At 39.6% G+C, this 12,477-nt stretch overlaps 1 protein-coding gene across 1 annotated transcript in view; it reads left to right on the plus strand.

Annotated features, from left to right (window-relative positions):
• Positions 1-4,908: 4,908 nt before the first annotated feature.
• gmds (GDP-mannose 4,6-dehydratase) overlaps positions 4,909-12,477 on the plus strand; it is a 165,747-nt gene continuing 158,178 nt past the window's right edge. The window contains exon 1 of the mRNA XM_030433532.1: positions 4,909-5,179. Coding sequence (XP_030289392.1) covers positions 5,084-5,179 — 96 coding nt within the window. The 5' untranslated portion in view covers positions 4,909-5,083. The remainder of the gene's footprint in view (positions 5,180-12,477) is intronic.

A 12,477-nucleotide genomic window follows, 5' to 3' on the forward strand; every position in this document is an offset into this window, starting at 1 on the left:
AAACCAAGACTGTCATTCTGTCATTTCATCTGCCAACCTGTGACCAACCTGCCGAAATATTGGCCTGGGTTTGTGACAGAGAATGTGTTTTACAGTGTTGAAACCTGCAAATGTCAGATTAGGAATCTGTAGTGCTCAGACTACATCTAGTGGTTGAAATGTGAACTGCACATGAAGTAAAAGTGGCGTGTGCCTTGCATCACTCTCAATAGAGCCTCAGCAGAGATGTAGAATGTAAAGAACTTTGCCTCAAAAGTGCTGAAGAATACAAGATATCTTGATTTGGTAGAATTATACGTAATGTTTTAGTAAGTAATACATGACATGTATCAATATAGCTTGGGTTGGCGCAGTAGGAAGTTCATTATGTTTTAAGATGTCAAGGGGTTTATTAAGTGTTTAGTAATTTCTTATGGCAAAGGAAATGTAACAAGACTGTGTCCTCTCATGGGGGTCACAACTACAAACAGGAGGGCTGCAATGATTGTTTTCATAATCAGTTATTTTCACAATTGGTGTTATTACAGTATGGTATTATTTTTACTTCAGTAAAAGACCTGAATACTTCTTCCACCTGCTGGTTTCATCGTTTTCCATCAGGACAAGAACACCAGCAGGTTGTGCCAGTTCTTCAGATAGCTTCAGGCTCTCACAAAGAAAAGAATAAGAGGAGCTCATTTTCTTTCTGTTGCTGGTGACCTGTTTGGGAAACTCGCATTTCCAGATTGTTTGTTAATTCAGTCTGACTGGTGTAACCTGAGGGGGGACATCAGCTTAGATCTGAGTCTTGCGCGAGAGCAAAAGTGTAACTCCTGAGTTGGTTTCTATGAGGTGGACTCTCCATCGTCTGTTCTCTCAGCTGAACTTAACCATGCACTCTTACACACAGAAAACATGTGCGAAGGATGAAGGTTCCTGCACAGCAGTGGATGAACAGTGAGAATCAAATACCTCAAAACACACAGCAAGACACCTGCCGTCCAAACAAGAGAAGAGAAGAAGAAGAGCCCTGAGCTGTAACAGAGCTGTGTGTTGTTCTCTTTTGATCAGGCGGCTTGGATGAGCAGACCGCTGTGCTTCTCAGGACCCCAGGCACTCTCTTTTTGTACAATGATGTTTTCTTTAGAGCATAATGAAATCACACCTCCCATCATGCTGTGCGCACTGTGAAGCCGAGCAGTGAGAGAGTGCTTTCACGGCGCTACTGACACTCAGCTGGAGCAGATGTTGTCAAACATGCTCAAATATACAAGAATAATAAGAGATTAGAGCTGCTCTGAGTTTTTGATCACTCCTGTTAGGATAGTATCTCGAGTGATGTGAAATGAATCAGTCTGTCAGAGTTGTAAATGGAACCACTTAAAACCAGAATTTCCTCTTAAGTTTCCCTCAAAATGAGGTTAGAAAAACAACTTTTTTCCACTCCGAAGCATATGATGTATTAACTATCTTTCGCTCCTTAAAGGACCAGTGTGTGGGATTTAGAGGAATTTATTGGCAGAAATGGAAAATCATATTCATATTTTTGTTTTCAGTAGTGTATGATCATGTTCAAGTATGTTTTTGTATCACGTTAGAATGGGCCTTTTATATATACGGATGTCCTCTTCAACAGAATCCACCATGTGGCACCACCATGTTTCTACACTAGGTGTTTCTACACTTTTCCTGACCCTAGCCAAGTGGTTTTACTTTGTAAACCTAACCAGATCATAGCAGAGCATAGAACCTAGAGAAACATGAAGTTGCTACATTAAGAAATCTAGGCGCTGTATCGTTCGTAGACAACTCGACTTTCAGTTTCACCTCTCATCCAAGAGGCTTCTTCAGTTCTAACTAACTAGATGGGAGTTGCAGGCCTTTAAACCATGTGTGGGAGTGTACTAACAAAGTTGTTAAGGACACATGGGAGCTCTTAGTTTCAGAGTAATTAAGGCCAATTGTGGATCCAAATGGCCTTCGTGTGGTTTGAAGGGGAAGGTGAGCCCAGGTGTGAATGGTTTTTGAGCTGTCTGAGAAGAGAACTCAGTACTGTATTGTAGGTGGGTGGTACGTAATGTTGTAGGCCACCTCCTCTGTTCAAAGACGGCCGTTCCAGTTTGACATAGATGGACTCCTCCTCTTTCAAACCATCTGTGTTCTCTGGCCAAGATGTTAACATTGTTGTCCTCAAAGGAATAATTTTCCTCCTTCAGATGTAAGTGGACAGCAGAGTCTTGACCTGAGGAGCTGGCCCTCCTGTGTTGAGCATTTCAGCATCCCACAAACGGAAACATTGTCCTGTTATCCATGTTTTAAATTGATATACGTATTTTATTATTATTTTTTTTACTAAAATAAGATATAAGGATCTCTGAGTCTGAATGATGCAGGGCTCCCGTCAAGTGTCTGCGTGAGAGTTGAGAGTATTTGTGTTGTCATTCATTGTTCCTGTTGCTTTATGTACAGATCCTCCTCTGTGACGATTGAGGTGACCCGGAACATGATCTGCTGGTAAATATCCTGGTCTCTCAGCTTGTTTGACCAGTACACATATTCCTGTGTGTCTACACCATCCAAGCTCGGTCCCTGCACCTTCTTTTCCAATGGGTTGACGAGTGTATTTCTATCCTTTTTCTACCTCTGTTTATCAATGACTGGGGGATTCCTAATTGTAAACTATCTTCTGACTTTCATGAGGGAGCAGTTTTTCCGACTTCACACAACAATGGCAGCACCCATGACTACAGCATTAAATTACAGTTTTTTTTCGATTGCTAAGACACATTGGTCGAAACTGAAGCGACATGTTCAAAACTCTTAACACAGTCTGCATTTCCATCATGCAGCTCAGCTCAACAGTTAATCTCATACTCAAAAGAAGCTCATTCAACAAAACACTAGCACATTGTCTCACTTTGGAAACACACACAATCACTCTTAACAAACGGAATGAAAAAAAAAAAATAATTGATAGATAGATAGATAGATAGATAGATAGAATTACTTTAATAATCCCAGACTGGGAAATTATTTTGGCCAATACTAACAAATTGTACTGTAAAATACTAACAACAGAGAACATTACATCAAATACATCTTATATTTCAAGTTAGACTGATTTTTGTCAGGTAAATCAGTATTTTATATAAGATCTTTTGCACTTTAATGGTTCTAAATTATTGTATATGCTGTAATATACATCAACAACACTGAATCAGGAATGCAGAGATTTATTCAAGAACATTTGTGCTTTTGCATAAGTACTTCAGGACCATACAGAAAATAAAGATTACGTAAACAGAATAATGCAGAATCTCAGAATTCCAGTGGTAGAATACAAATTACAGTAAATTACTGTGTGCATATCTCCTAGTCCCAATTACAAAGAAATTGAGCATGGTGAACTGTACTGCACCACAAGGAAGTAATACCATCAAAATAGATTTCTCATGATTATTGTAGAGTTCAACAATGCTGGCGTAATGTAACACGGGTACTACAACCTGCTTTTCCTGATTTTCCAGCGAGGGAAGATAATACACCAGATCTGCTTACACAACCCACAAAGGGTTTACAAGGCTGCCCCCCTTCATTAATGCAGACTCTCCCATCACTGTTATGCTAAAGAAACAATAAATAGTCACAAAACCAGTTCAGAAACAGGTGGGTGTGTGGCGGGACGGTGCCACGTCTGCACTCCAGGAATGACATCATGGAGAGGGCTTTGTTTAAGAAAGAGCTGATCGGCTCCTCATCTACAGATGATGAATGTTGGTTCACTGACTTGCATAAAATCAAAGCGGTTTAAACACAGGACTGGAACAGCAAAACCAGAAACCTAGCCTGCTCTACCCGCAGGACATACACTGGTTAAGACATCTTCAAACGTTCCACAGCATTCATACATTATCGGTATTATTCAACTTTGAAAGCCGGCAATGCATTTTAGTGCCAGCTTTCCAAGATCCATCATTCGCACAATGCAATTTCTTCAGAAACAGCTTCTTTAGTTCGCTTCAGCAACCCTTGCCTTTACATAGGGACTTAAAGCTGAGATAAATATGCCTTTGACCCTCAAATTAGAGCAAGGAAGCCACAACAAAACAAACATCTTGTTTCTTGAATGTTGCTTTTGTGTATGGTGTTGAAAGATGTTTGTTTTTTTTACTGTCCATGTACAGATTTTTGATACTTCTGTGAGTAAATTCCCTGAAATTTCTGAGGGAACTGCAGAAATCGGAACAAAAAGGTGCTACTAAAGCAACATTATTTAAAATATCATACGAAACGTATGGACACTAGAAATGTATAGTTACGCTGCAATACTTAAAAAGTGTGGAGAACACCGTAGCACTTATTCAAATGAAGGGTCTCCCAGAATTTACTCCATTGACTTATGGTGCGGATCCAGCTAAAAGGACTTATCCTTTTCATCTATTCTGGAACTGTGACCATGTCAAAAAAGCTATGGAAGGACTTTATATATATATATGTATACATATATACACGCACCATTTCCATAAAGGAAATAGTACAATCAAAGGACGTGTTATTTATTATGTCTAATTACTCTCTCAGCAAAATGTCGTATTCACAAATCCAAATGTAGTAAATGTCAACCCTTATTAACCCTATCATATTTGAACAAAAAACCAAACAATAGATAAATGTTATAATGTAATATATGCAGCAAATGTAGTAATGGTTTTTAAGAGATGCGAGAAGTGAACATTAAACTCCAACTGTTTTGTTTTCATAACCGGAACATTTTGATCACTATAAGTTATCCAACGCTGAAAAGCTGCAGTTCTTCCGCCAGCCTACAGGTGTCGCTGTAGCCGCCGCCCTGCAGCCCTCACACACACCTTGCCCTCTTTACTGACTCCTTCTCGTCTGCCGCTTCATGCTCACTCCTCATTGGCTGATTCCGCCGCCGCTTCCTCATACGTATCTTCGCTTGAAGGCGGAGTGTTATTCGGTTGACGGATGCTGAGGAGGCTCTCTGGTAACAGTCTCTCTGTAAACACACACACATAGACGCTTTTTGTCAATTCTGTCGCTCGGTTTAGTCAGTTCAATTTAAACCTCCAGACGGTTAGAGATGGCACAGTGCTCCGAGCCCGCTAACGTTAGCTCCACGATGAACGGAGAGCAGCAGGAGAGGAAGGTGGCTGTCATCACCGGCATCACCGGACAGGTGAGATAGCGTCACTCATTCATACACCAGAACTGAGTACACTGCCGGACTCGATGAACAAGTTTCTCATAGGCAAAAACACCTACAGTGGATTCGCTGACACTTATTTTCTTTTAAAAAACATCTTTATGTCTCCTTCGTCTTGTTTGTGTTGATTGAAGACGGTTGTTAATGGCGTATACACATGTGACAGGTGCTTAAAACCCGTCGTGTCGCCATCCAATCACTGCTCAGCCCTAAAGTGTAATCTCTCCTGATTTTTGCCTCTGCTGTTGTGGTGTTTGAGCTATGCTAACCCCTTATTTGTCAGCTAGCTGAAGTCGTTTCTGATGATGTTATCATCCAGCATGAACTGCTACTGATTCATTTTATGTCAGTCAGGAAGAGAAATGATTGGTTTTAGTTCCAAGGTTTTGTAGTTGCCTCAACGCGTGGTTCTGCTACAAGGAAGTAGTCAGGTCGATGGTCCTCCTGTCGCAGCAAAAGGAAAACAAACAGGATATGAATTTTGGCACAGTGCTTCTTGAGTAATAAACACATCCAGAAGTGTGAGTATTTAAGGATGAAACAGGTTTTTATGCGTTGTCTCTGCTGTCTTTACATCAAAGACTACAGTGTGAATAAGTTTGGGACTTAAGTGAGATATCCTTGACATTTTTTATAGTTTTGTGTGTGATGTGATGTCTTCCTTCTTATCTTGTAACGAACCCATCTTCTTTAAACTATGGCTGGGTTAGGGTCAACATTTCAAACAACCAGTAATTGAATAACCCAAAGAACAATTCACTCAAGTACTTTTTTTTAGGGTTTTACTGGAATACTCAGATAATCTGCTACTCTATAGTTGTGAATTGTGATGTCCAGCTCGTGTGACATTTGAAAGGATGCTACAGAGTTTAAGACCAAAAAAAAACCCTCTATACTGTGCATGCTCGATTTTATCTCGAACTTTCCTGATGTTGAAGTCACAATGAATTTTTCACAAAAACTGTAAGAAAGTAGTTGTAGAAGTGGCCGCTGTAAGAGTTATTTCTGATCGGCAAAAATTGTTGAATAATTATTAAATGCATAATTGGAAAATGCTGAGTGCATCTAATGCATGATTAGAAAATGCTGAAAATCGGCCAAGGTGGATAATTGGTCTAGCTCTATAATGCAGTATGTTGTGTATTACAATAAAGGTTGCAAACATTATCTACATCACTGAGTATTCTTTTTCCTCATTTTTTTTTTTTTGACTTTCTACCTCTGTCTGAATCCATAGATGTTCAGTTTGACATCAGGACGAAGAAAAGTCACGTTTGTGCACTATAGCTTAAAAAATGACACACAAGTGGATCAAAATAGTTGCATAACACAACATGAAACAAGCCATATACACCTTTAATAGCCCGTGAGTGAACCAATGATGTTTGAGCAGCATCTCACAGCATGTTTTCTTAATGTTTTGAGTCGGACTGACTGACTAGACTAACACAGGACTAAAGCCACTTGTTATTTGAATACTGTTCTGTGAAAGCAGTACTAAAAACACTAGTTCTATAATGTGATATACATGACACATCACAATACACCGAGAATTTACCATCTGGGCAGGGCAGTCTTTTCACTCCATACGTCAGGAGGTCCTCTTCAGGACTTGTATGACTTGTCAGTCAGGTTCAGCGGAGAAAGGCAGATGATAGTAGGCAGATGATAGTAGGCCAAAGATCTTAGAAACCAGAGACGAAAAAGTTTAGAATGAATGGGAGGCGTATAACTGTGGTAGGGTTGAAGCACAACCTGTGTATTTTTGGAATGTAACACGTACATTTAGTCAAGTACAAATTCGAAGTACATGTATTTTGAGTGATTCCATTTAATGCAACTTTATACTTCTATTAAACTACTTCTCAGATGTTACGCTTTTTACTAGACCAGTTCTCAATCCAAGTAAAAGAAATGGATATTGATTAGCTGATGAACACACAGTTATTGAAATGTCCTCCTCTGTATTATTTAACAATTCTGAAAAAGATGCTGTATGTAAAGGATACAGATTTTTTTGCAGTTGACTAACAAACTTAATAGATGTATTCACAACACAAGCCTTGTTAAAGAACTGAAGGGTTTCTGCCCGCTAAAATGCTAGATGCTTTTAATTTTAAAATGTATACAGGAAATGTTAATTATGTGTAATACTGTAATGTACCTTTATATGGCGAACCATGAATTTGTTAAGGGAAATCTGGATACAGTGTCACAGGCAGAGCCCCATTTTTTCCATGGAAAGTTGTCTAGTTGCACACGAAGTTAGAATAGGAAAGGACAAGAGAACATCATTCAGTTGTTACAATTCCAGTCTATTCAGTTCAGAAACTGTGGATAAAACATTGTTTTTTGTAAGGAGGTTCACAACAGCTTTTTATGTAATTTCAGTTTATAAAGCTTTACGTTTACCGTTAATAACTCACATTTGGTCCACCATACTTGCATACATACATACATTCAGATATATTCAAAGAAAATGTATATCAGAGCAGTCTTCAGTTCCAATCATTTCTGCAGCTCTAACTTTTATGTGATGCAATGAGAGGAACCCAAACTACTTTGTCATAAAAAACATTCATGAAGTTTGGTTCTGTAATTAAATTATTATAGGCCCTCTTAAAATGTGACTAAATCTGATGGGTCAAAATATACATAGTCATTCTAATATTTGTCTCTTGGCCATTTTCACCCTAATTGGGTGCTTTTGATAGCCATCCACAAGCTTCTGGTAGTCCTCTGGATGAATTTTTAGCTAATCCTCTCAACAGAATCAGTGAAGTTCAACTTAATTTGTTGGCTTCCTGGCACAGACTAGTTTTGTCAGCACAGTTCACAAGTTCTTGATGGGGTTTAAGTCAGGACTTTGAGAAGACGTTTCCAAAACCTAGATTATTGCCTGATTTAGCCATTCCTCTACCGAGTTTGGTGTTTGTTTGGAACACCCAATCTTCTGCCTGATGATTTGGAAATAATCCTCCTTCTTATTTATTCCACTTACTTTCTTTTAAGCAGCTGATCCACTGGCAGTAAAACAGCCCAACAACATAATACTAACTGCACCATGCTGGACAGTTGGTATGGTGTTCTTGGGGTTAAAGACCTCACCGTCTCTTCTCCAAACACATTGCTGCTCATTGTGGCCAAACAACTCAGTTTGTGTTTCATGTGACCACAGAGTTTTCCTCCAGAAAGTTTTGTCTTTGTCCATGTGATCAGCAGCAAACTTCAGTGGAGCTTTAAGGTGCTGTGTCTTTTTTCTTCAGCCTCTCAGTTCATGTTGATGTAAAACACACTTGACACTGACACCTGTCTTCCAGCAGCATGTAATTCATTGCAGTCTTGCTTTTAGTGATTTTAGATGAATCTTGACCATCCTGACCAGTTTTCTCTCAGCAGCAGTTGATAGTTTGTGTTTTCTTCCTGATCGTGGCAGGGACACAACTGTGCCAAGCACTTTAATACTTAGAGTTTTTTGTACAGTTGATCTTGAAATGGTTCCAAGTGACTTTCCTGGCCTGAGCTGAGCTCTTTAGACTTTTTCCATTGTAGTGTTTGTTGCTGAGTCTAATGGGTGTATCAAACAAGTCCTATTAAAATGGGCCCTGAAAAGTCATCAGCTATTATCTATCAGAATCACACAGAAGAAGTTAAGAACTTCTCTCTGTTACTCTCTTTATCTACATCTGGCACCGCAGCAAGTAGCAGCCTGACACAGGAGCTCCTTTTTTTTATTACTTTTTATCTGTTTTTTCTTACTCGAGCACTAAGCTTCTTGTATATAAGTATTAATGAAGATAGGCTGTTGAAACAAAGTAAATACTTTCATATAGCTCTTTCTCATTTTGCATATTCTGTTGCAACATTGGCCTACCATCTTCCTTGCCTTAGCAAGTCAGTCTGTGATGCTGTGCTGTGAAAGCAGACCCAGGTGTACAGCCAGCTGAAGTTTGTGTGTCACACAGTCCAGGGTTGGTACCTCCATATCATCGCTTGCTTTTCACATTCCTTGAGTTGTCACGTCAAGTGACATGGACCCGTTGCTTGTAACTGTGAGTGTCTTTGGCAACTTATATGAGAAAAAGAAATACCGCAGTTGTACGTGGAGCAGTGTCTGTCATCCTGTCTGTCCTACCGGCTTTGTCACATTTCCCCACACATTACATCACAAAAAAATGAAAGCTATAGAAATCATTGGAACTGAAGTGTATGTAAACTTTAGACCGCGACTGTATGCATCAACACATATTGTGAAATGTTCTATGTATCAATATATATTCTACTATGATCGGACATCCTATCCACATGACCTGTTCTTTGAATCAACTCTAACATAATGGCATCTCTACATGTTCAGTATCACTATCCCATAAGTGACAGAACCAGTCTAGGCAGTCTATCCTGTGTTTGCATATTAGTAAAGGTATGTGAACTTGTGTTGTCACGAGACTACAGTCTTTTAACTTTTTTAATACCCTGAAAAATACTTTCAGAGCTAAATATAACAAGGCAAACTGTAGCTGTAGCCAACCTCTGGAAATTCCGTAGAGAGATTTGTTGTGTAAACCGCTGGTAGCACTGCTCTGTAGCTCTGTTTGCCCATGCTTGTGTCCTTTCCCTTTTAACGTTCATTTGCCTAATATGCAAAGTAGCTGACGCCATTACAAAACGGAGCCAATGAGATGAATGACGACAAGACAGCACTCTGAGTTAGTAATGAAATCTGTTGGTGTTCAGTTGATTTTTTTCATTAATTAAGCAATTACTTTTTTGCTTTATAAAAGGGTGAAAAATGTTAATTGTTCACCAGAGTCAAATATGATCTTCAAATGTCTTGTTTTGTCCACAACACAAATATATTCAGTTTACTGTGGTAAGAGTAGGAAAGAAACCAGGAAATACGTACATTTAGGAAGACAATGAGAGAACTAATTGGCTGATTTATTGGTGCAGCTCTGCGTGTCAGCTCACTCTCAGAGAGAAGCGAGAGAAATAGTGCGACTGCCACAGGTGTATCGAAATCTGAGAGAAATCTGCATTGAAACCGTAACAGTCAAATTAACCTACCAATTATTCAGAATTGATATGTATCGATTAGGGCTGTCAAACGATCAATTTTTTTAATCGCAGTTAATTGCATTTTGTCCATAGTTAACTCACAATTAATCGCAAATTAATCGCAATTTTTTTGGCAATTTTTTTCTGTTCTAAATGTACCTTAATGTATTTTTTTTTCATGTTCTTAATACTTTTAACAACATAAGAAAGGGCAAATATGCTTGCTTTATGAAAATGTTTATTCAGCACTTCAAATCATGCACTTCAAATAAAAGGCTCAAAAAATGTCCCCTCACCCTAAATGTGATCAAAACATAGTAATGTCAGCTTTTTTTGGGGGGGGGGGGCTCTCTGCATCGGCCATGTGTTTGGCTTGCAAATGAGACTCGACGTACTTCAATGGTAACTCATTTCATGTCGACAGTAAGTGCAGATAACTTTTGTCCTATCGACCGAACCATCTGGCAGTGTTTTGAAAGTGAATTTGCCGTTCATTCGTGGTTTTCCTGAACGCCAACCCTGCTTCTTCTTCTTCTGATTCCCTTTCTTATTCTTCTGCCACCCTCTGGATCAAGACTACAGGTGCCACTGACGGCCGTAAATCATACAATGCGTGTTTCTTTTTTTTTTGATACTGAGCATTAATCGCGTGTTAAAAAAATTAACTTGCGTTATTAACGCGTTAACTTTGACAGCCCTAGTATCGATGCATTTTATTTTTTTATAACACTAAAACACTGACTTTGTATCCCTAGCACTATGTGTAAAGTCAGTTTCTGAGAGTTCTTTCATTAGAACAAATAAGCAGAGACCTGCTGAATGTTTCATGGTGAGGTTAAAGTAGGGACATCACGATTTTAAATCCAAAATCAAAATGAGCTTTCAGTTTCGATCACAAATCCAAAGCAAGACCGGTGATCAGTGCTGGAAAAAAAAGTGCCTAAATCAAAAAGTTGAATTGAATCATGACCTTGAAATCGAAAGACATATCAAATCTTTGATTTGGAGAATCTTGACGCCCTTAGGTGAAACTCAGTTGCCCGTTCCCAGACTGCAGCCCTGGAAAGACGAGTATCAGAGGTCTTGGAAAGTCATTTTCAACCTCTCACATTCCTGTGTCAAGCAGCACTTTCCAGAGTGTCTTTCTTTCTTCCTCCTCTTTAACTCAAAGCAAAGAATAACAGTGTTAATTCATTTGATGGCGATAATGTTGAATACTGGACGGGAGGCGAGCATGCAGGCATCTGGATAGACCATCTCAGAAGTCACTAGCCGGGGTGTCAAGGTCACTGTGATGTCATAAATTGTCTGGCTAAGTACTGTCCATAAATTTCAGAGCAGCATGCTGCTCTGTCTGAATATTTCTGACTGCTGTCTCAGTGTGAAGTATCGGGGTGAGAGGGTGTGAGTTATGGGAGACCACCTGAGTGCCAAGGCAGAGCTACAGAGCCGGGCAGGGGCTCTGGCTGATAGCTCTGTTTTACGATCCAGGGTTATGAAGAGGACAGGTTCGGCCTCTCTGTTTGACAGTAAAACTTTATTTTGGCTGCGAGGTGCAAGCTTCTTTCTTCAGCTCCTCTGGTTGGGAAAACAACGCTTCACTGCGATTCGACCCCACGAACTGTTTGACGCTCCTGCTTCCAGCCTCTTTTCTTAGTCCTTTGTTGGCGTTTTGATTCCCTTCTCATTCCTTCCTTGCCTCCTTCCACTGACTCCACTGTTAGCAGCACGGGGTAGACTCTGAGAGAGTGCCAGCAATAATAATCATAAAGCTAAGAATCCGTGCACACATCTCCTCTGTTGCTCATAATGGCTGCTGATGGCTCCTTCAAGGCTGATTCCTCCTTCGAATTAAGTTTAGACAGGAAGAGATGTGTGTTCAGCTGCAGTTTGTCATAAAAAGCTGATTTAATGTAGTCAACAAGTGAACTCAATTTTTCAGCCTTCACACAAGTGGCACAATGTAACTGAGTACATTTACTCAAGAACTGTTCTTAAGTTGAAATTAAATGTGTGTACTTTATTTGGTTAATCAATTGTATGCAGAGGTACAGCGGCTTTTCCAAGATGGTCAGTATGGATTAGTCAATATGGCTTAAATGGACCCTGGAGATGCTCCTTGCATGCTGCATTAATGAACCTGACCAGATCTAAGATTCCTGATGTCTGAATGGGTAGCTCAGATATTTGCTCATCTTCAGTATTGTGTGTGC

The sequence above is a fragment of the Sparus aurata genome, chromosome 11, assembly GCF_900880675.1.
Source record: "Sparus aurata chromosome 11, fSpaAur1.1, whole genome shotgun sequence".
In the NCBI taxonomy this organism is placed as follows: domain Eukaryota; kingdom Metazoa; phylum Chordata; class Actinopteri; order Spariformes; family Sparidae; genus Sparus; species Sparus aurata.